At 39.4% G+C, this 25,373-nt stretch overlaps 1 protein-coding gene across 4 annotated transcripts in view; it reads right to left on the reverse strand.

Annotated features, from left to right (window-relative positions):
- tbc1d1 (TBC1 (tre-2/USP6, BUB2, cdc16) domain family, member 1) overlaps positions 1–25,373 on the reverse strand; it is a 48,123-nt gene that overhangs the window by 14,538 nt on the left and 8,212 nt on the right. For 2 of the 4 annotated variants that reach the window (XM_063476314.1, XM_063476316.1), the window contains 12 exons: positions 16,140–16,736; positions 13,045–13,134; positions 12,857–12,961; positions 11,738–11,870; positions 11,468–11,559; positions 10,446–10,562; positions 10,087–10,209; positions 9,110–9,252; positions 6,985–7,245; positions 5,777–5,893; positions 5,349–5,462; positions 4,993–5,126 (listed from right to left, as the gene is read on the reverse strand). In XM_063476314.1, the coding sequence (XP_063332384.1) occupies positions 4,993–5,126; positions 5,349–5,462; positions 5,777–5,893; positions 6,985–7,245; positions 9,110–9,252; positions 10,087–10,209; positions 10,446–10,562; positions 11,468–11,559; positions 11,738–11,870; positions 12,857–12,961; positions 13,045–13,134; positions 16,140–16,736 (2,026 nt within the window). Of the gene's footprint in view, positions 1–4,992; positions 5,127–5,348; positions 5,463–5,776; positions 5,894–6,984; positions 7,246–9,109; positions 9,253–10,086; positions 10,210–10,445; positions 10,563–11,467; positions 11,560–11,737; positions 11,871–12,856; positions 12,962–13,044; positions 13,135–16,139; positions 16,737–20,017; positions 20,102–25,373 lie in introns of those variants that run through there. The other 2 variants (XM_063476318.1, XM_063476315.1) reach the window with 2 other exon arrangements.

A 25,373-nucleotide genomic window follows, 5' to 3' on the forward strand; every position in this document is an offset into this window, starting at 1 on the left:
GCCTTCCGATTAGATTCAGACCCACAGTTCTGGGTTTGTGTGTTAGATGTGCTGTGATTCTTTCACCATTAACAATGACAATAAGCAAGAAATTTACATTTCATTTACACTTCATTTACATTTGTTCAACACTTTACTTTGTTTACAGGTATGAACAAAACTTTTGTTCATACCTGACGGAGGCGAGTGTCAACTTCTTCTTAGTTTCATACGGGTTGGTATAAAAAGGAACAAAATCATCCTCTCTAAAAATTCAAGTAGCCTTCCAGACCCCTCTCTCTCTTCTTTCTCTCTCTTTCGGTGAACCTCACGGACACTCATGCAAAACAACAAGAAAATGCTAAACATAGATATATTTGACACAGTTGGGTGCAACACACAGACAGTAAAAAAAAAAAAAAAGTGTTTGTGTGACTCCACCTCAAAGTACAGGGTGGATCCCAAACCTCAAAATACCCTGTGTTGTTTAGAGGAAGGACATACCAACTATCCAGATAGCACTTCTCTTTCAGTTCACGGGAATATCACGATTGAGCCTGATCACTAACATACACACGCACACACATACCTTAGCCTAACTTAGGTATGTAAATCTGATGCTTATCTTGTCAAAGACTCTTCTGAGGAAAAACAAAAATATGTAAAGGTCACCCTTTCAATACTACAAAAAACACTCACGCACATCACAATGGCGGGCTTTGTGTAAAACGAGTCTTATATTTGTGGAGTGATTATCTGTGTCAGACAGTGTTTCTAAGACATGCTGAAACCAGCCGAGTCACCACACAAATTTATGGCTCCTCAGTTATAAAAGAGGTGAAGACAAAGCAAACTCATGGCTGACACACACAGAAAGACACTCAGACCCACACACACACACACACGTGCACAACTCTCTTAACAGATTCATGTTTTTTACTAGAGAGAGACAGCTGCTGCAGTTTCAGCAGAAGACTGGTGACAATATGTCTTTAGGTGAAAAAATGTCAAACTTTCAAACTGCAATACTTGATGACATTAATTCCCCGCCCACTTACCCCAACTAACACTATAGTACTGCATATTCTTCATAATAACATAAAAACTAACACACACACACACACACACACACACACATGTCTGGTTTGCTATCCTCGTGGGGACATCCCATTGACATAATGCTTTCCCTAGCCCCTTACCCTAACCCTAACCATTAAAAATGAATGCCTAACCCTAACCCTTACCCTAAACCTAACCATAACCTAATTGTAACCCTGACAGTAAAACCGCATTTTGAGTGTGAAAATTGCTTTCAACCCCAAGGGGACCTGGATTTTGGTCCCCACGGTGCAGAAAGTCCCCACCAGGATAGTAAAAGTCAGATTTTGGTCCCCACCAGGATAGTACGAACCCGTACACACATACACACACACACACACACACACACACACACACACACACACACACACACACACACACACACACACACACTCTCTCTCTCTCTCTCTGGCACAAAGTGGCACAATCCACTCCCTGTGCAAACAACCTGGTCAGAACCAGTGCGGGCACACACACACACACACACACACCATGCAAAGTGGGTCAACAAGGCTGGCGCTTTCCTCTGGCGCTGTCTATGTATGGACTGTCAACATGACCTTGAGACACACTGCCACTTCCAGCAAAACACATACACACCACGCCCATGACCTCATGCATCTACGCACACACATAAATACACACCCATCGAGTTTAGCACTGCATTCAGCCAGCACAAAGCCCATCACACTGACTTGTTAAAAAAAAAAAAAAAAGCCCTGTTTTTCCCTTCACTTGCTTGCAGTTGAGCGTCAAAGTAAACTTTGGCTGCACACTTCATTAACTGAAACATTTAACATGCTTCAATTAAAGGGCAAATTCATGCAGAAAGACAGGACTTCACCAGTCTCTGCACATTCAGCGTTAAAGTGAAGAAAACAACCACATTAGTCCAACATACCAATCTGATTTTTTGAAATACAATATCCACCCAACAGACTCCAATGGGGTGTCTGCATGAGTCAACATAATAATAGGAAAACTACATAATGTTACTTACTCCTGAGAAGAATACCACCTTTGTGAGGATTTAAATATTGCTGAAGGTGCACCAGGGAGGTATTATTTAACTGTATGGAAATCTTTGTAGCTGTAATGTGCCGTTAAAGCCACAATGCCTAACATTGGGAAACTGTGATCTTTGGCACCCCCCAGTGGTTAGATCACAAAAAGACACTCTAGCCTTGGGACTAATATCTTGAGGGCCTCTTAGTTAACATTGTAATAATTTGTCTAGACAAAACAACCAACAGGCATTCTAGTTAACAACACATTATGTGCTGCACATACATGTCCAAACAACATGGGAGTGTAGAACACCGCCAGTGGAAACTAGTGAAACTAGTAAGTCTCAATGACTTTTTGAAAAGCAGCAATTTAGCAATAAGCTGATGAATCAAGGAGTCAGTGGACATAAAAACATAATAAAATCATAATAATGCATTCATGCATGTTACTGAAAGAAACAGTGTACACCCTGTTAGTCCAAGTCTTCCAATAACACAAAATAAACACTGACATAAAGTACAGAAAACACTTTCCTTCTTTTTATAAATAAAATGCACTGTGTGAGAAAACGGTTTTATATCAGCACATATGGATCATGCTTCCTTCCTGCTGGGTGCTTACTGGCATTACAGTGTGAGAAGCTCAACTATCTCAACTGTTAACACTTCTTCTGTCCTGAGTGCACCGTACATATAATTATGACACAGAATACAAAGACATGCAAGCACAAGCATGATTAAGAAATGTCCACAAGCTGAAATACAGGCATTTTTATGTCAACATATGTTGTGATTGATATTTCAAAGTTATCTGAAGTCAAAGCAACTGTTCACTACCCAAAGTTCTACAGTTTTCTACTTGTAACCATCATACCTCGAACGTATTTGACAAGAGCTGTCATTCCCCAGGCAACAATTACTTCTGTTTGCTCAAGGTTTTCAAGCTTTTAGGTAAATCTTCATTTTCAAGCATTCAAATAATCAACCAGCAGCATTAGACAGTGAAGGAATTTATACTGCAGTAACACAAAATTAACACTCCAGCAGAATAATCATCTAGTGCAGCGGTCCCCAACCCCCGGGCCACAGACTGGTACCTGTCCGAGAGTCATTTGGTACCGGGCCACGAGAGTTGAGGCTCGGGTGTGAAATTTATGGTTTTCAGAGTTTTTATTGGTTTTAGCGGGGTTTTTTTTTTTTTGATCGTTTTTATCGTTGACTCGGTTTCCTGGGTCTTTTCCCTTGTGTTATGAATAAATCTTCTTTTTTTTTGGTACCGGTTTTATTTCGTTATATTTATCCATGACACCTTAAAGGCCGGTCCGTGAAAATATTGTCTGACAAAAACCAGTCCGTGGCATAAAAAAGGTTGGGGACCGCTGATCTAGTGCCAATACTGGATTTGTAAAAAAAACAAACAAAAAAACCCCCCCAAAAAACAAAAAAACCCCAAAACAAATAAAAAGCACATGAATATATCACAAATTCTTAGTTTGACCTTACATTTTGGAAAGTATCACTTCAATGTCAAGAAAGAGGCTCCTGGGCACTATTTGCTCAGTTTACTGATCAATTTACTGATCATATCAAAGGTCTGGGGCTTTGCCAACAACTGTTAGTATAATCAATTCATTACAGCCCTACATAACAACAAATATAACTGTGATTAACTAAATATAATATAAATATATGTTTAATGCATGACTTCTGTAGGTTAAAAAATTATATTAATAACAAAGAAATAATGAAAAGCATACTGCTTCACCAAAATGGAGGAGATGAGAAATTGAAACTGTTATGATAAACAGATAGGGAGTTACGTTTAAGTTATGAATCTCTGCCTTCAACTCTTCTGAGAGTTCTTAGCATAAAACTAAATGAAAGAGTGACACACAGTGGAAATGCTTTGTGTCTGCACCGCAGGAGCAGATTTAATAACAGTGTAGTAACAGCTTACTGAAGCAGCGCAGTCTCAATTTTGCATATGTAAATGTAGGAGTTTCCTGTTTAGACTCTGCTTGCAAAAACTTTAGAGGAGTATTAAACTGAATAACATGTGATTCACTAAGGTATGCAGTACGCAAGGTACTTCAGTGGAGTCAGGTTTAATAGGAAACAATTTATATACAAATGTTCATGTTCCTGTGACAGTTTCTCCTGTGAATGTTAGTGTATCTGAAATGGCAGGTGGAGAGGTTAAGAATGTGAGTGCATAACTGGGAACAGAGAATGTTAAGCCAAAGCTTTGGCCCTGTTTTTTTGTCATATGTTTTGTCATTTCTACACAAAACTTTGTCCTTTATCTTTACTCAGCAGTGTGCACACACACAAAGTTTGACTTTTAGTTTGCTAAAAGTCTTGCTCTAGTAACACACACTTGTACCACTCTCCAGCAATTTCATTACTCACTCCCTCATCAGTTCTGCTCATTTTCAGCCTGGTAATTTGCAATTGGTAGAATGTATTGGTCATTACATGAACTGGCTGTGTCATGTTTATATAAATCAGCATACTGTTAGTTGACCACCCACATTATTTTCCACTCCACCAGCGCATGCTAATTTGTCATGCTTAAGAAACCTGGGCTTTAGCAAAGCAAAACACGTACACACACTCTTTATGGAGTGTGTTTTCACTTTCAGCTTTGCAAGCCGAGGTCAGCTTTTCTGTTCTCAGGTTAGAAGTGTATCCAGAGTTAAAATTTACATTAGCCATTAGACAGACTAATACACCAAAGATAAACAGGAATACAACTAATTTCACACAAGAATTGCTTTTTAGAGCATGATGACAACACAGCATGTTGGGGTTATCTACAGTCTCGAGAACAATGAGGGGTCCAGCATGAAGTGAATTATGTCTTTAACCATGATTTCAAAAGTTTTAAGTGTGTGTGGGTGTCCCTTACCGATGGAGTCTGTGCCTTTCTGCGGTGTAGCGACCCGCAAGAAGATCTGCTGCCTCCACGAGTGGCGGTGGCTGCGCTGAGGGCTTTCCCCGACCCCACCAGCTGCACTTGGTGTGGAAAGCGCCACTACATCACTGACAGCACAAACACCCAAATACAGAGATGTAGTTACAGATGTGCCCTGATAAACAGTCAGTAGATAGATAGAACTTACTTGTTACACATACATGTATGCATATGTGCATGTACACATATCAAAACCACTTCAAAGACTGTATGAAACCAGAAGTACAGATTATGACTTTGCTATTACTAACAGATATTTACACTGACTTTTGGTACGAGTGTGTGTGTACCTGTTCTTTGGGTCAGGACAATCATTCTCTCGGACAGTGGCCAGAAATGGAAATTTCAGAAAATTAGGGACAGATGAGGAGGAGTGGAGACGAGCACGGAGACCACCCAGAGGACTGAGATGGAGGTGGCGATAAACAGAAGGCAAAAACAAATGAAAGAACAATCGTGGAATCGCATCCTAACAGAGACATGCAGACGTAATTCCATCGATATCACCAAAAGTATGATTACATTTTCTGCTCAGGTGGAAAAAGCTGAAAACAGCCCAGCGATTATAAATGAGCGATGAAGTTAGCATGTCTCTGTCTGAATGGCGAACTACAGAAAAATACAGAACACAAGACTACAGGAAGGTATGAAAAGTTAGTACGAGAGCATTTAAAAACACAAAGAAAAACATTAGTTAAACTAAAAAACAGATTCTCACCTTCTTTTACTGAGCCGGGCTCCAGAAGAAGGTGAGGAAGGAGGATGAAGGAGGAGAGAAGAGTGGGATGAAGGACAAGGAAGGGCAGGAGGAAGAGCAGAGTTGCATGGGACGTGTCTGAGAGTCAGTGCGAGTGCAGGGAGAATGAGAGGAAGAAAAGAATATAATGGGCAATGACAAATGTATTTAAACAGAAGGAGAGTTTCAGAGTAACAGGTATAGAGTTAGGAGAAAAACATGTGACTATGTGTGCATATGCATCATATAAACAAGATTTTTGTCAAGTATAAAACTATAGAATATTGTGTTTTTATCTCATTGGTCTATATGAGTAAAATGAGTTTGATCAACCCATTTGCATTTGATATCAATCATTTATAACATGTTTTTACCAAACTCTGCAAAATGTTAGAAACATGTAGATTAAAAAAAAAAAAACAGAGAAAAAGGTTTGCAGAAGGCTGAGATGGAGAGCAAGTAAAGCCAATATCCAGGGAGAGGAATGATGCAGTAATCCACGACAAGTTTCACTTTCTTTTGACACAGATATGCTGGTGTCGCTGAAAACTCAAACATGACAAAAATCCTCTCAACACGTTTGGAAAAAGATGATACTGCTTGCTCCTCATTGTCATAGACTTGATGAACCACAGTATTAAACGACAACACACAGCTTCATTAGTACTTGCAAATACCGCATAGTTTCATTATCTTTTTCTCAAAGTGACAGAGCGACGCGTACTCTCCAAACTGGCTTTGCAACCCTTATTCTGGGAACTGAGGTAAACCGATACAGGGTGTTAGACCACAAGGTAAAAATACTATCACTATCACCATCAACTTTTTTAGCTATAAAAAAAATATCTGAATTAAATAAAATAATAAAACCAATCCTTTTCTAAATTTCTCATAGCAGCGAGTTCCTTTACACACAAGACATTGTATGCATCTTGAAGACACAAATAATCATACTATATTTCTCTGTTATTAATAAGTGACAGATCATCCTGGAAAAATACTGTCCAATCCTATATTTCTCTTTTATATGTTCCATTATATTTTGATATCTTATAATATTCATTAAGTTGCCTTATTATTACAGTCAACTGTATGAAAGCACAAAGTAAAATTTAACAAATACTATCCAAATAAAAATTCTACTAGTCTATCTGTAAATACACACAGAGACACTCACACGCTCTACTCACTTGCTCTGGTGGGGAGTGTCCGTGCTGACGGAGTAGTGTCGCACAAGCTTGTGCTTGGTAGCTGCAGTGTGGTCCTGTGGTGGGTGAATTAGTATGTGCTCCGGTGAGTATTCGGCTGAGGAGGGGGTGGTAGGGTGGCTGAAAGTGCTGGCCCGGCGGCGGAAGCCCTGTGGCTGAGCATCCCCAGATAAAGAGGAGGAAGAGTGTGACAGCGGAAGAGAAGTGTCAATGTGCTTCAGGTCTCCTGTTGAGTTGTGGCACCTGAAGATAATAAAAAGGAAAGGAATAAAAATTCATGAATGCAATAATTTCTACACAAGTCTAAGTTTATGATATGCACCACATAGTAAGAGAACGCTTAATGTGACCGCTGAGCAGTGAGTATACAGTGGGTACAGAAAGTATTCAGACCCCCTTACATTTTACACACTTTGTTTTATTGCAGCCATTTGCTAAAATCAGTTAAGTTCATTTTTTTCCTCATTAATATACACACAGCACCCCATATTGACAGAAAAACACAGAATTGTTGACATTTTTGCAGATTTATTAAAAAAGAAAAACTGAAATATCACATGGTCCTAAGTATTCAGACTCTTTGCTCAGTATTTAGTAGAAGCACCCTTTTGATCTAATACAGCCGTGAGTCTTTTTGGGAAAGGTGCAACAAGTTTCTCACACCTGGATTTGGGGATCCTCTGCCATGGTAAACGTTGGTGTGAACCCAATTGAGCATCTCTCCAGAGATGCTCAATTGGGTTCACAATTGGGTTCACGGACTTGGGTTCACACCAAGTCCGGGCTCTGGTTAGGCCATTCAAGAACAGTCACAGAGTTGTTGTGAAACTACTCCTTTGTTATCTTAGCTGTGTGCTTAGAGTCATTGTTTTGTTGGAAGGTAAACCTTTGGCCCAGTCTGAGGTCCTGGGCACTCGGGAGAAGATTTTCGTCCAGGATATCCCTGTACTTGGCCGCATTCATCTTTCCCTTGATTGCAACCAGTTGTCCTGTCCCTGCAGCTGAAAAACATCCCAACAGCATGATGCTGCCGCCACCATGCTTCAGTGTTGGGACTGTACTGGACAGGTGATGAGCAGTGCCTGGTTTTCTCCACACATAGGGGTATGTGTGGAGGCCAAAAAGTTCTCTCTTGGTCTCATCAGACCAGAGAATCTTATTTCTCACCATCTTTGAGTCATTCTGACGTTTTTTAGCAAACTCCGTGCAAGCTTTCATGCGTCTTGCACTGAGGAGAGACTTCTGTCGGGCCACCCTGCCATACAGCCCCGACTGGTGGAGGGCTGCAGTGATGGTTGACTTTCTACAACTTTCTCCCATCTCCCAACAGCATCTCTGGAGCTCTGCCACAGTGATCTTTGGGCTCTTCTTTACCTCTTTTTATAGCTCAGTTTGGCCGGACGACCCACTCTATGAAGGGTTCTGGTCATCCCAAACGTCTTCCAATTAAGGAAGATGGAGGCCACTGTGCCCTTAGGAACCTTAAGTGCAGCAGAATTTTTTTTGTAACCTTGGCCAGATATGTGCCACAATTCTGTCTCTGAGCTCTTCAGGCAGTTCCTTTGACCTCATGATTCTCATTTGCTCTGATATGCATTGTGAGCTGTAAGGTCTTATATAGACAGGTGTGTGGCTTTCCTAAGTCCAATCAGTATAACCAAACACAGCTGGACTCAAATGAAGGTGTAGAACCATCTCAAGGACGATCAGACGAAATGGACAGCACGTGAGTAAAATAAATAAGTGTCACAGCAAAGGGTCTGAATACTTAGGACCATGTAATATTTCAGTTTTTCTTTTTTAATACATCTGCAAAGATGTCAACAATTCTGTATTTTTCTGTCAGTATGGGGTGCTGTGTGTACATTAATGAGGAAAAAATGAACTTGATTTTAGCACATGGCTGCAATATAACAAAGACTTAAAAACTTAAGGGGGTCTGAATACTTTCCGTACCCACTGTATATCAGAAAGCTGCAGGCTCTTCAACAAACTAATTATTTTACCAGCCTGTGCATGACCTGATCTACAACTTGAACAAGTTCTCACCTTTAAAACACTGAGTAACCTGAGATATGAGGTAGCCTTTGCATATAGGAGCGTTTACCTGAGAGGGCTGGTTGATCGCTGATGAGCAGGCAAAGGATCATCTAAACAGGGCTGATCCTGGCTGCTGTTGACAGTACAAATAGATGAGCTGCTCTCACTTCCCTCGCTGTTCTCCCTTTGAGCTCTGGCCTTGCTGCTTCCCTGCCATGAACAAACACATGTGTGTTAAACATATGGTTTTTACCTGTAAGCAAAGATCACAAACCAAGACACACAACCTTCCCAACCAATTTCCCAGTGCTTTACTCTATATGTAAAGACTAAAAACTGCTAAAAATAAATATTATAAATATGAACTCTCTCATCCTAATGGGCTGTTTTTTCTGTGAAAAACAATGAATAAAATAATGACAATATATTAATACAGGTTTGTATAATCTATACTTTCAGCTTTATTTCAGCCTCGAACTGTTCACTACACTTTATGTGTAAACTGAGCCACTTTGTCAGTAGATATTTGCTGTTCTTGTTTTCACTCCAAGTCCTAAGCTATTTTTATCTTATCTTCATGTGTTTTATTCAGCTTTTTATCTAAGTGAGAGGGATGGCAAGCAATTAGTCTGATAGTTTATAGCTCCTCATTTAATTAAAAAAAATATCCAAAGCCTGAAACTGAAAATCAAACACCTACCTATGAATTAATATCAATGTACAGCCACGATTTATTTTAATTTATATAAAATAACAGCACTTATTGCATGTGGAAAGGCTCTGCAACGAGTAAATGACTACAACGGTGTAGCACTCTTTGGGAGTGTGGGAGTGGGAATTGTTAGGTACCCACTGTTTTGCACTTTTTAAACACCTACATAAACCTACATATTAACATGGGAAGCACACACATGGAGAAAGACATTTATTATAACAACTGTATTTGCTTCTTACCAAATCAAAAGATCAGGTATGTAATTTGCATATAATCACATACCAGAACATACTTCTACACACAAACCAAAACAGAAACAGTACTGTTACCTTCCAGATCCCCTCCAGGGACTCAGTGAGAGAGCGCTTGGCTCGGCTCTTGAACTCCTCGAGTCGCTGCCGGCTGCTACTCTGCTGCTGTGCCTCCACAGGTGGAGCGACATCCTCACACATCTACATACACATGGAGACAGGACAAGACACAGAAAGCAACAGTGAGCGAGAGGTAGGGAGGTCCTCAGAGGCATGCAATGACGGCAAGTTGTGTGTGTCAGAAAAGGGGAATTTTGTCTTTCCTTAGAGGACCAGTCTTTCATAGCAATAATGACAATAGAGAGGCAATGCAGGACTTAAGAGTGTGTTCTGCTACAGAAGTGCATATGTATTTCCTAGGGGTGTCCAGTAGGTACCTGTTTGCTCTCCTTCTGCACTGTGTGCTGATGGGTCTTCTGTCTCTCTTCATACAGATTCCTCAAAGAAGCCATTATCAACTCGTTCTCTTCCTGATCACTCTTAGGACGAGCCCTCTGGACAAACAGACAGATTAATAAATATATTTGATGAGTTTTTGTATATATTATATATACTTATTATATATAAATGATGTAAATATGTAAACATTGTGTTTTTTGTTTTCTGTTCTGTGTCCTGTTCTTTTTGTATATGTGTGTGTTTTTTGCTGCTGATAAAACCAAATTTCCCCTTGTGGGACAATTAAAGGATTATTCTATTCTATTCTATTTTATTCTACTTATATATATATATATACAAAATATTTTGCTAACATTATTATGAGAAATGGAAACGTTTCAACAGGAAAAAAAGAAAAATCTAAAATTGATCACAAGTCCGTGTAAGCTGGTAAGTTTCAGAGAACTCATCTGCAGAAGTTTACATTTGGAAAATAATTTTTACACCAGATTCCCAAAAAAATGGTGAAATTGAGGTCCATTAACACCTACAGTACAGTGAGCTAATAAAAACATGTTTAGCTCTGTTGGGTTGCAGTTTTACTACACCACCAGCAGATGTTAGCTAAGTCACACAGCACAATGTATCTGCATTATTACTCTGGCAGTTTCCTTTTAACGTGCCTGCCCTTTCAATAAATATCATCAGCAGACCCCATTAAAAGTACTCAAGCCCATTATTGAAAACAAAACAAAAAGCTAAGCAAGGTGAAGAGAGAAAAAAAACATTGTAAAGGCAAAACTGAGAAATGAGGTGGCAGAAAAATTCAAATTATCTGTGAAGAAAGAAAAATGTATCTCTGTGAGTCCCCCTCAAAAAACTTGTGAATCCACATTCATTTATCCGCGATGAACTTCGATGACCTTGCTTACTAGGAAGTTTTCATGTTACAACCACCTCAAGGGAAATTTAGAAATTTACACCGCACCCTTCAGGTCCACAGGCACAACAGGCTCATTACCATAGTGTTTTCAAAGACTGAAGCTTGCTCATCATTGTCCAAAGTGGCCAAATGTTTTTGAAGCTCCAGTTTAGTTTTAGATGGGTGTAGACCTGAAAATAAAGAAAATACAGAATATAAACACACTACAAGCAAGCCTAGTCTCACTAGAGATTTGTTATACAGCAGCTTAGACAGTCCTAAAGGCCTAAATGTAAAGAGTTGTACACATTTATGTGTGACATCTACAACATAGAGACACCACTTATAGCTTTAAGGACACCTTCTTACCTTCTATGCTCTCACAAAGCCTGTGGAGCTGCTGCATCGGGCAGCTGTCACACTGCTGGCTCTGAGTCTTTGCATTTTGCTGCAGGGCGGCCACAGAGAACGCTTGCTTCAAAGTCAGCATGATCTCGTCCACCTTAGAAGAGTGAAATAAAATTATTTATTGCCCTCTACAAGCTTCAGTGTTTTTAGGCAAATACCACATAAATATTATGATGTATGTCTTTTTCCCCCTACACTGTTATTGTAAGAGCAATAAATGCTTCATAATAAGTGTTAACTCCTAAATTCTTGGTTTGTGAAACCAGTTTTGTTCAGTTTGTTTAATTTTAATAGCCAAATCCCCGGAGAGCATCTGATTTGCTCCTTTTCTATCCCCAACACCAGAACATCTCCCTTTGAGTGTACAAGGTCTTTAACAACACTAAAGGGAAATCTAGCTCTGCAAACAGGAAAGCAGAGCCACTGCACATCTGGAATCAAAACTCCAACTCCATATGGGAATAGACATTATGTAATGTTCATTTTACAACCTGTTAAAATGAACTCTGGCAGCTGATGTTTAACAGAACAAGTGTCTGATTCTTTCAAGAAATACAGTATACTCACAGCGCAAAACTAGCTATCATACAGTAGCTTTTTTTTCCAAACCAAAATTGAGTACTTGGCACACTATGAGTCAGTGGAGCCCAGATGCACTGAGTCATAGGTCCTATGATTTACAGATACATTTAATCTTAAGTGACAGAAAAAAAGAAAACGCTTGTGAGAAATTTCACCCTCCTGCCTTCTGGCATTGCATTTTAAATCCAAAGCAAACTTATTGACTCTTAAATGAAGTAGGCTGATCAAATCGAAACACTGAGTGGGAGGGACCGATATAAAAAAAAATTCAATGGGTAAAATTCTCCTTTACAGCACACATTCAAAATTGAAAAAAAAAATGTAGCTGCACCACTTCTGTTGTAAAAACTCAGCAGCTGGCGATAATAACACAAAATGACACTGCGCTACCATCTAAAATCTTAACTGTGACTCAGTTATTTGGTGTCTGTTACATGGGAATATTGAATGAACTGTGTCTGGACACAAGCAAGAATCCTTATCAACTTCATGTCTCACCAGTGATTCATCTGTACACTGGAAGACATAACACACGAAGTGGCAGTTTCCCCCTTCCACGGTCTCCCTGCAAATGAAGCCGAAGTGATCCACATGACGAATACCCTGGAAACAGACAAACAGTGGGTTTAAAAAAAAATCATAATCATAGTCACGCTTGAATAGTAGTAGGACTATAGCCTTCATACCTGTGAGCAGAAAGAAATCTCTTTGAAGCTCTTCTCTATTGCAACTTTCTTAGTGTCTGGACTAACCAAGAAGATCTGAGACCTGCCCACCTAAAACACAAAGAAACACAAAGAAAATACAGTTAATGCATGTGTGTTTATGACCTTACTAGCTTTCTTTCTGTAGTGTGTGTTTCTGTGTATGTGCGGTGACAACTGTGGTGTGGCAGTGACTACAGTTATAAATCTTACTGACAGAACTACTTAACAGAAGTTATATACAGTGTTTCCTTAAATAGTGTCCAGGGCCTACATTTAGTTAAATGCAGAAGGAAACACAGAATGCCTGTGTTTTCACAGGCTTTTATTAGAGGCCGCAAATCACTCTGCTTACTGGATTAAATACTACACAACATTTTTTGTCTGTTGCAAATTATTTAAAAGGGGTAGTGAATAATTATGAACATATCAATATAAATGTCAGACTTAGCCAAAAGCCTACTACTCATCTGTAGTCCTTGGTAGGTCAGACAAAAACAAAAAATAAGAAAAATAACACACCATCATACTATACAACAATACAGCCCTGACAATAAATATATATAAACTTACAACATGAAGTACAATAAGATAACACAGAAAAACAAATAAATATGAATGCATATAGAATTAAATATAACACATATGTTAATATGTGTTATATTTAATGTATCTGATTAGTGAGTTACAGAATTATGTCTCTTTTTGTGAATAAGAGCGACACAACAAACTACACAATACAAATTATGACTGCCATCCTTTGCAGTGTATGTGACTTCATTAGGAAGGAGTAAGAAAATGAATGAAAAGGAAACCAAAGTCGTTTTTTCTTCTTCTTTTCATCCAGTATGACACAAACATGAGATAAAACGAATGACTGTCGTTCACAAAGACCTTTTTCATTCCCAAACTGTCATCCAGATCAGGCCAGAATTAGGCTTATACCATGTAGACTGAACCCGCCATCGGACAGCATTGCTAATCATACACGAAAGTTGATAAAACAACACAGAAACAGCCATAAAGTGTGAAAGCGGACATTTCATTTAATTTTTTTAAAAAGGTTTTTATTGGGAAACTTCAGTCTGCCTATGTAACAGTCCTTTTGTTATTTTTTCCCGAGCCTATATGTAGACAACGGCCTTTATTTGCATCTACCACGACCCCGACCATTATCAAGATGCAGCTTTTAATTGACTACTGTTTTTTTAAACAGTAAATAGGGCAAAAATTACTACATTGCCAAATTTATTCGTGGGGGAAGTGGCTCAACCGTACAAGAGGAAGCCATTTTGCAGTTCTTTGGAAAAAGCATCAATTCATTTTGAGTAATTTTGCTTCACTGGATATTCCCATTCACACTACCATGAGTCACTAGTATTCATAACCAGCAAAATTTGCACTCTGGGTCACACTAAGTGAGATCTCCTCTTGGTTAAATCACTGGTATAGCATGACAGTTTTGAAATTCTCTGAACACAGCTATTCCCCTCCCTGCAGAATCCCTTTCAATATGCCTTTCTGTATCAAATATTAATAACATAATTAGAGCCTTTTGAGAGGAATGAAGATATTTGATCTGTGTCTCTATAACTGAAGCAAAAGAGAGAGGCGATGATCGCACTAGGATGAGGCTACTCTGGCAGTAACAGGATGTATAGTTAGTGTTAATAACGTGTCTGTATCTGCTGAGCTGAGCAGGACACTGACCTGCGACTATTTCCTGTCTGTAAAACAAACAGGGAAATTCCTGTTGGCAAGAGACCACTGAGGTCATGAAAAAGTCAATTAGGGAGGATTGCTAGACTCATTTTGAGCAGCAGTCAGCATTTGTTATTGCTGAGTCATTATATTTTTGTCTATATATTTGTTTTTTTCTCTGCCTTTTTGGCCTTGAGCAACTGTGGATAAGGGGCTTTATTTTTTAATCTTGAACAGCAATTTATTGCACTACTAACATACTTTGTATTCTTATGAGTATGAATGTTCTTTGGAAAAAATTTTACAATCAAACTTCCTGTGGATTCAATCAATTTTGGTACATTCATTTAAAATGGTATGCATTATGGGTGATAAATTCAACAAAGATAATGTGACCATTTTTTTTTTTTTTTTAACTCAACGTTGAATCTGTAGTCTGGTATTTAAATCTGTTCAGAAAGCCAGAAATGTCTTAATTGTTCTCACAATCAACACTATGCATCTGGAGACCATTTCAGTCAACATACAGTGATAAGAGGGTAGCGCCCTGAATAAGTCGCCAGTCTATCAAAGCTCCGACACAGAGGGACAGACAACCATTCATGCTCACATTCAGACCTACAGTGAATTCAGAATCACTAGTTAACCCAACAAGCATGCATTCGAACTGTGGAAGGAAGGCAAAAAGTACCCAAGCCGGCCCCATCAAGCATATGGAAAACATGCCAACTATTAGGACTGTGCCATATCATCCATGGTAATACCGTTATAAATTTTTACTTGACATAAAAGTGTCATATAATGGTTTGTGTGCAAGCCTTCAATGGCAGTTTAGCACCTAAAAAGGGGAACTACTTCAACAATCTCAAACAAAGAGCAATACTTTGCAAAATATGCAAGAAATCTGTTCCTGCTACAGGTGGAAACAAACTTGTTCCACCACTTGAAGCAAAAAGCACACGATCAAGTATAACCAGGCTGCAGAGGAGATACTAGCAGCTGGTGATGTGTGACCCAAACAACAAAATGAGTCAAGCATGTATTGCTAGATGCACTCGCTAGTTACAGGAACAAATGCTGGAAATTACTGATGTGGTCACATGGTGGCACCTTGTTTGAGTGTGTCATCAACAACAGCATCTCACTGGAAAAGAAGGATGGACAATGCCCTTCATTTACTTACAACCACTACACCACCGTGTTGACCTCTAATTGCATTGTCATGCAATATTTATATAAGTAATATTATAATAATAAAAATTATGCTTACAAGTCCTTAATAGAGATCAAATACAGATGTTTGGAGCATCCCAAAAAGAAGTCAGAGCACCCCTTCAATTTTGTGTGTGTGTGTGTGTGCACGCCTTTTCACCCACCATAAACAACATGGTCCTATTCTCCTTCAGGCTGGTGGGCTGCACATCAGCGGACCGCGTCTGAGGATCGGTGGTGTTGCTGTTAGAAATCTCTGGTGAGAGACCATTCTCATCCAGGGCCTGTAGGCAGGGAAAGCTGGGGTCTCGCTTGAACAGAATTGGGCGTTTCCCAGTGGTTGGGCTCTCTGCTGCACCGTTACTAACAGCGCCACTCCCCAGTCCATTGGATTGGAAGGTTAATGCCCTCTTCAGCCCACCCACCAATCCCCCATCATTTGCCCCTTTATCAGCTGTCCCTGAGCCACGCAGCTGGCTGAACTTCTCGATGCACTCGTCAATCAGGGCAGGAGGGGCTTTCTTGTGAGCAACACTAACACGGCCGCAGTATAATACCTCAAACTTTTTGGCAAACGCTGTTGGAGACACAGCAGCGGCGGGTGCCATGGAGGTGGTTGTAGTAGAGAGAGAGGAAATCCACGTTTCAGAGGAATCGCTGCCTCCAGAACCCGTGGAAGCCTTGTTGGAAACGGTGGTGATGTCATTGTTGCGTGCCGAGCTTTTGCCAGCCTGCCTCAATGTACTGATGATCTCAGGAACCTGGAAAGATAACGAGAACATCATTAGAAGTACTGTAAGGACTCATTATGTAATTGTAAGGCATTTAGCTAGAAAACCTATATTTAGACTAATTGCATAAACAGAGACTGCGGAAGAAAACCGAGCTCTTAGTGTCACATTACATCCATTTGAGCCTAAGCGAAGACAAACAACTTTGAAAAAAAGCTTAACTCAAAATGCACAGCTAACTTTGGGCTTGGCTGCCCATAAATAATCAAATCTTTCGACAAGTAAACATTTAATCATGCATTTAATCTCTCTTCAATCCCAACCAGCCAAGTGGGGAATTTATTTAAAATCATCAACATTGCCAACTATACTGTATATGTATATGGGAATGCTACTTGTGTAAAATAAATTTCATTTGTTCACATGCTTTGACCTGGTGTGATCCTTTGTTTGTGGACTCCAAAGTCATCACATACATGTTTGAATGTTTGAGTAAAATGTATTTTACACCCATCTTACACTGATACGAATCCTGCTGAGCTCAGACATTTGATATTGCTACTACTATTCGACTGCAATGCGTGCAGACATACTTACTTGTCTTTTTCTTTTGAAAGAATATTTATAACACTACTAATAAAACCCCATGAGGTGCAACAGTAAACATTTCACAGGGAATAACTCATCACTGAGACTTTTACTCTTGCGTGAGTTCAAGCACTACCATCAAGTCCACTGCCAGAGCAATTTTGTCTTCTAATTAGGGCTGGGCCATATTATACCGTTCACGGTAATACCGGTATAATGTTAGGCAACGATAGGAAAATGAAATATCGCGATAGAATATGAGTAAAACGCGCATGCGCAGTGCCTTTGTTTTCATACGCACATGGCCGATTGTTGAGTGAAACAGATGAACCAGAATTGGTTTGTAAAAATGGTGCAACTTCAGTGATGTGGAACTGGTTTGGAGTTTGTCCGTCAGATACACGACAAAGCACATTTTTTTGCAGAACATGCAAGCGGGCCGTCGTTATTGCCGTATTTGTCGGACTAAGATGCTCTTAAATCTGGGAGTAATCTGGGTCCTAAACTCCGTATTCTTCAGGTCAAACGAACACTGCAGCATCACTGAGAGTTAAAAACTGTCTAAATTCTTTCATCTTTAATAAAACGATCAGCGTTGCTGCTTTACCAGGTGTAACTATGAAGTTTAACTTCCAGGCATCCATGAAAACAGAATTTATTACATTTAACGGAGTTAGAAGTTAGCAGGAAGCTAGCGGAAGTTAGCTCGCTAGTTTCGCTAGTTACCTAAGCATGAAATAGCATGTTCTGACTGAGAGATTTCTGAAAAAATTCAAACGTACAGCTCTGCTATCACGTCCAACATAAATGAAGACAGGAAACTAAACAGCAGTGACGTTTGTAAGGTTACTGAAGTTGGGCTAGCTGGTATATAATGATGTGCTTCGTGATCGCTAGCGACACAGCTATGTTAGCTTAACATAAACAGTGAAGCTGGAGGATGAACACTAACACTTTTCCACTTATAAAAGTTAACGTTAAGGTTCCTGATAGTTAGAGACAAATGCAATCGCATGGCAGGATGCTGTAAACGGACCAAACTTCAGTCAGGAGAACAACTGAGATAATCCATCCACAATATGAGGTTAGTCATTAATATACTGCAACAACATGGGAATAGAGCAGCTGTGATAGAATACAGCATTAATGAATCAATGGTACAGAAGTGGAGGAAGCAAGAAGAACGAGTTGAATAAAGTTTGATTTATCTGACTGCTTTGTTTCGCTTAATGTGCCTTATAATCCCGTGCACCTTATGGTCCGAAAAATACGTACTGCACACTGCAGTTTAATGTTGCAAAGCACCTCTTTTTAACTGCAGTGGATATTATACATGGTTATGCTCAGGATATGTCAGCCCATTTCTACTGGAAATGCCTTTTGGTTAAACTTTCAGCAAGGAATTTGCATTTACACTGTTAAATTTTTATATAGCTGTAATGCACATAAAAACCAGCTTCTTGTTTAAGTGAAAATAAATGGAAGGTTGTCTTTTTGCGCTAGTAATGTTGTGGAGTTGTATTTTGTCTCGCATCAATTATATCGTCAGTTATATCGTTATCGCAAATTTTCAAATATATATCGTGATAAATATTTTTGGCCATATCGCCCTGCTCTACTTCTAATAATATTTTTTGAACCCTTCATCCATATAAATTCATTCAGGGTCACAGAGTGACTGGATCCTACCTCAGCTGTATATAGCTGAAGCCTGCCTACGGGACAACAGGTGGGATACACCGTGGACAGATTACCAGGGGTAATCGCAGAGCTAACACAGAGAGATAGAAAATCATCCATATTTATGGCCAATTTAGAATAACCAATTTACTGAACATTCATGTCTTTGGAGTGTAAAAGGCAGCCAAAGTAGGCCAGCCAGCCAGCCTTTGAGCTGACAGTGCCAACCACTGCATCGATGTGACACTTAATGTTTTAGTTTAAACTTCCCTTATTATTTCTGAAGTGGTGATTTCACTGAGTCGTCACACTGTTCACGCATTCAGGTTGCATTTCCACAAACAGGTGGCTGCCTACAGTAGCAACAGCGGATAAACTAAAATAAACACAAAAGGCGTACTCCAAAGAACAACTTTTCCATCCATCAATGTAGATGCCACACCTCACTATGAGCTAACCTGCCAAATGGTGTGAAGAGTATTTTGAGACCCCTGAATAAAGCAGCCCTTGTGTTGTCTTCTGGTGGTGAAAAAAATGCCAAATTGGGACCTCAAAGCAGGCTTTGTACTCCTGTCCCCTTTTGATTCACTTATTTCTTTTCTTTCTGAATCTTCTCGAGTTTCCTGTCTTACCCTATAAACTGTACCACTGCATTGAGATCTTATGGTAGGTACAATTTCAATCCAAATTTTTACTGGAAAAAGTCTTTTGCTATTCGTCCATATAACTACACAAGATAACAGAGACAGAAAAGAAAAGGCAGCAACAAAAAAAGGAGCAAAAACTCCAATGCTACAAAACATATTATATACTCACAAGCTCACACAACAGAGCAATGAAGAGCACTCCTAGGTTTTATGACAACTTAGACATTATGTTTCAACTTAAGGCAAAAAGTTTTAGGTTATCTGTTGTTTGGCCTTGTTGTGCTGAACATTTCAGAAAAAAGTTGCATATTTAAATAAGTAGCAAGAATAAAGAGCTCAGAAGTATCCATCTAAGACATATTTCTGGCAACCTCGCAATTGCAGTTTAATACTCACTCTTTCCCTGGCTCCTCTTAGCTGTGTTGGACTTAGATTACCTCTTAAGGGAAATATCTGTCTCTCAAGTTCAGTTAAGCTCACTAGCTGTGTCCGTTTGGACCGGTTAGAGCTCTGAGGGTTGAGAGGGGACAGTTGAGAACAAATGAACTGTAACTGGGTTCTTTCCCCACACAAAAGCCCTTTTCTGTAGCTACACTCTCCACATTAACACAAGGTCCATTACCATTAGAAGAGTCTGACATGTTGCGTGTGCCAATTATAAAGATGGAAAAGTGACACAGAGAGAAATATAAGAAAGCCTAACAAAGCTGGGATGCTCTGTGATCTAGTCACACAATCGGTGTATCCTCAATACTGGCTTTGTTACATAAAGCTCACTCTTTGACCATTTTCCTATACAGGGACACTCTGTGCTGTTAATTTAAAGCCTTTTCCTGATTACTCACACATCGAGAACATTCTGTTATCCAGGCAAAACAACTCATTAAGCCACTCAGGTAGCTTAATGTATTTTGTGATTCTTGCAAGGCTTATTTTATTTTCTCGCACACACTTTGATTAATGTCTTACTTTATTGCTTGGCTCTAGTTATACAAGCTATGCATGACCAGACAGATCAATTCAAATAGCCTGAGGCTTTTCTCCGGATAATTGGTCCCACTTCCTTGTTTTAATCTATTTACAAACAAGCACTGGACAGAAGATAACGCCATACAAATCAGAAAACAACCTTTTGCTGTCTACAGTATACATCCTTCTCCTATTGTGGACCACACTATCATTGTACCACACCAAGGAACAAAAAGGAGGAAGCAGATGAGCTAAGCAGAAGCAGCGGTTGAGCCACATTGGTGATGTCATTAGTGAGAGATGCCTGAGCAGCTACAGTCTGACAGACAGACTTCCAGCAAGGTCCTGCCGTGTCTTGCCTCTGCATGAGGTGCGCTCTTTTAGCAAAACAAACACATAACTCTCTGTCCTCACCTGGGAGCTGCTCTGGATAGGTGCGTCAGCCAAATGTGTAATAAGTATTCTGACTTGTTGACTTTTCCTTTTCCTTTTTTTCAAGGATATAAAAACAGTATGAAGGGTTGGAACATAACCATGTATGTTCACAAGTACTGTTCAGTTTTGGGACTTCACTTTTAAAGGTTGTGCACGACACTGCAGCACTTACAGGATTACCAAATACATTCCTGGGTGACACACCAACAGTTTAAGCTTTCGGATTTGTGTCTGCAGCACACAAGTACACAAAACATTTTGGTCTTAGTGGTGAGAGTTTAAATTAAAAAGACAAGTGCACAACAACTTTTTGTAGAGAATGATTATGAAATGTAATTACTGACAAGATCCAAAACAAAACTATTTCAGTACCCACCCCAACCTGTCACCAAACACAAGTAAAGGTAGGAGTTCAGACTTGCAATCCTTGGCTACTTCTTACTCCCAGATTTCCAACTTTTTCTTTGCTCTCCAGTTGCATCTAGATGCAGCTAAATACCATCAACCGTACTTCTTCTGCTTGAATATATGGCATACAGATACAAGTTAAGTACTGGGTCCAGTCGAATCCCCCACTAAAAAACAAAAAAAAAAAAAAAAAAAAAACACACGAGCGACAAATTTATCCTATAACTAATTTCAAGATTAACTTTTAAAAGATCCTCAATACTGCTGGCTGAAATGCAACCCCAAACCATTACAGAGCCTACATGGTGTTTTACAGATAGCCACAGATACTCACTGTTGTACATCTCTTCTGACCACCTCAGTACACACCGGCAACAATTCAAACCAAATGTTCAAATTTATATTCATGACGCCAGAAAACTTGTTCCCACTGATTTTCAGTCCAGCTTTTGAGTCATCTGGCATACCTCAGGCTTTTCTCCCTGTGTCTCTTCCTTAAAAATGCCTTCTTGACAGCCTCCATTCCTCTGAGACCATTTCTGATGAGAATGATGCATCTCTCAGGTCCTGTGCCAGGTTTCTGCTGCTCTCCTATATCTCAATGACATGACTTTCAGATACTCTTCATCTGCTGTATATAGTTTTGTAGGCATTGCCACTTCTTCTTTTGTCCTGCCCTTATCCATTTTCCTCAATTTTTTAAAGACAGACTGCACACCACGCTGAGATCAGCACATGAATCGGACTGAAAATGAGTAAAAAAGCAGCCAATGTCCAAATAAAAACTTTGACACACCTTCAGAAAGTCTGGAGAGCTACTGGCCAAGGCCACAATAAAAACTGCAATAAAGTCTGAGTCTTTGGAAGTAAAATATAGAGATGAGAGCTGAATCAAGACCGACGCACAGTACTATATTTCTTTCAACTCCATTTTTGCTTGAATCACTCAAATAAATAACTTAATCAGCAGGGGAAATGAAAAAAATACCCCAAAATTACACTACAACCAACTGCAAACCTAGTTACTGCAGCAGCAATCCATCACAATTAATAAATGCTTTCTTTTTAAAATGTATTTGTCCCTTTACTTATTCAGACTCAAAGATACTTGTTATATATCATTTTAAGTATCTTGTGTTCCTCTCTCTTGAAACAGAGCTTCCTTTCCTCCTTTGACTGTCACTCACTCACACAGGAATCTAGACACCATGTTTCTCACTCTCTGCTTTCTACTGCCTACTTGCTTTTAATCATTCTGGCATGAGAGTGAAGTCTGCTATCTGTCCACTAACAACAGACTCTCTTTGCTTTGCACACCCCCCCTTCCTCTTCCTCCTGCTTTCACTGCTCGACTCTGAAACACTTCAACCAACAGATACATTTAGTCCTTGCCAATGGCTCTCCTCACCCTCCTCTGACTTATTTTGTGTCTCTCTGTGACAAAAGATACTGAATAGCCACTTCTTTACTGTCCTTGTTAAGACTTTATCTTACTGTATTTCTACCCACAACCTGAGTTTCATTTTCTCTGCATTTGGTAATTGATAACCTGTTTAACTGCCCGGCATGGTGATGTTATCGCCCTCTTCTACATCAGGTAGTCACTGCCTTGCAAAATGCACTTCACATGACTAGGAAGCAGAGATTCTTGCGTAATTTGGCGAATGACCCCAGAACTCTTAGACAAACAGCTAAAGCTATATTTATGGTTTTTATAAGTTTAATGCAGAAATCCAGTAAACAGCTTTCTAGAAATATAGCTCACTTTAAATTTAGTCAATGAAAAGTCAAATTCATTTGTATGTCATCATGCTTTTTAATCTATTCTCATATAACCTTTTAGTGAGTACTCCTCTACTGCTTCCTTCCTCTTTCATACTTCTCGTAGCATGCTAACACATCTGTTTTGGAGGTTTGAAGCAAAGCTGACAGAAGTTTTGCTTGTGAGGGTGCAGCCCTTGCTAAAGGCACACAGCACACATTATCTCTCACAGTGGAACGTTTACATGAAGCCGATCTCAGACAGGAAGGCAGTTGGACGGCCTCAGGCAGTGACCCACAGACTCGGCCTCTCACAGAAGAACAACACTGAAAAAGTTTGATGTCCGACACCATACCACAATTAAAAAGAAGTACTGTAGTAATGGCCTCAAAAAAGAAGGAAGTTACACAAGAACGACAGCAAAAGAGAAGCTGCAGGTCGGGACAGTAAACAAAACAAACCTGTTGGTGTTTTTTAGAAAGAGAAAATAAACCTCAAACATCAGAATATAACATGAACCAGGACAAAATTGTGGGTAAGCTCCCGAGGAATATTGTAAAAATGTGGGTTTTTTTTCCACAAAGAGGCCCCTATAAGAAACTCTTAAAACAATAATCTCATTGACAATCTTTTTTTTTTTTTAAATCTATAAATATGGAAATATTTTTCAGTTAAAAGTTCTTTTTTAAATATTTTTTATAGCTAGACTTTCAGAACTATCTGACCCCTGGGCTATTTATAACTTTGAGGAACTCCAGTGCAGTGTGACCCACATCTATATTTAAAAAGAAAAAAAAAAGCACTGGGCTGCCAAGATAAAGGGTTTACCACCAAAATCCGATAACTAAAACACAGCGGTGCAATTTAAAACCATGATGAATGTATATAACTATATTAATTAATTATACTCCAAAGGGAAGTATCTATTTTTAACCCAACTAAACATATGTATTCTAAAACAAAGATCATTTCAATTTGATTTCAAGTCAGGTTTATTTATATAGCACCAAATTGCAACAACAGTTGCCTCAAGACTCTTTATACTGTATGGTAAAGATCCTACAATAAAACAGCGAAAACCAAGGAAACCCACAAAATCAGATGACCTCCTTTGGCAACAGTGGAAAGAAAAAACTCCCATTTAACAGGAAGAAACCTCCAGTAGAATCAGACTCCGGAAGGGGCAGCCATCTGCCATAACTGGGGGTGAGAGGAGGGGGGAAAAAAAAAACAACCAAAAAACATTTTGTTGATAATTTCACAAACTGAGCCTAAACAGACGTTTAAGTTGAATGATTCAACTAACGCACCAGCAGGACACATGAAAATGAACAACAAAGATGACGAGGCAGTCCCACTTCTCTGCTTCCCATGATCATGTGCTTGAATCTTGTGCCTCGTGGAGCTCTGCCAAGTTCAAAGTTCAATGTATAAACAACAAACGAGAAAGAGGGCAATTTTATATGGTTGAAAATGGTTAACCACAAGCTTCCAACATATTGACATCACTTCAACAGACTGAAAAACTACTTCAGCACAAAAGACAACCCCTGACAATGAGCTCATTCAACTGTAACAACAAGCCCACAATGTAAGGACTTGTTTAAACGCAGTGCAGAGTGAACTCTTGACTGAGAATAAATTAAGTCGGTAAAGATCCCCGACACCTTCAATGTTTTCATCTTAGAAGACTGAATGTCTGTAGCGTGGAAATGTTAGGGCTGACAGAGTGACTGAAGAGGCAAACAGCCACTGAATGGACATGGTTAGATACAGACTACCAGACAAACAGGCAAAAAGCAGTCTGACAGTCCACAGGGACATGTTATTTATATAAAGACTCGAAGGTGCCTCCAGTTTACTAGCTTGTTTTTGCTACAGAGCATGGAGTGTGTCACATGAAAAGAACAGCCAAGTCGCATAAAATGAGGGAGGAAAAGGCAGGTGGCCAAAAAGGAAAAGGGGACTCTAAAGGCTCTCTTGGACAGTTTAGATAATCATTAACTTCAATCACTTCTGATTTTTTTTTTTATTTGGTCAAAAAATAAAAGGCTGCGTGCGGTACTTTCCAAGCTGAGTCAGAAATCAGCTGTTTTACCAGAGAAGGTTAAATTTAAGCTCTGTAAAGAATTGGGTTCAAACTAACCTGATAATACTTGTTAGCAGTTCCACCTGAAG

Source organism: Pelmatolapia mariae, linkage group LG6, assembly GCF_036321145.2.
Source record: "Pelmatolapia mariae isolate MD_Pm_ZW linkage group LG6, Pm_UMD_F_2, whole genome shotgun sequence".
Lineage (NCBI taxonomy): Eukaryota > Metazoa > Chordata > Actinopteri > Cichliformes > Cichlidae > Pelmatolapia > Pelmatolapia mariae.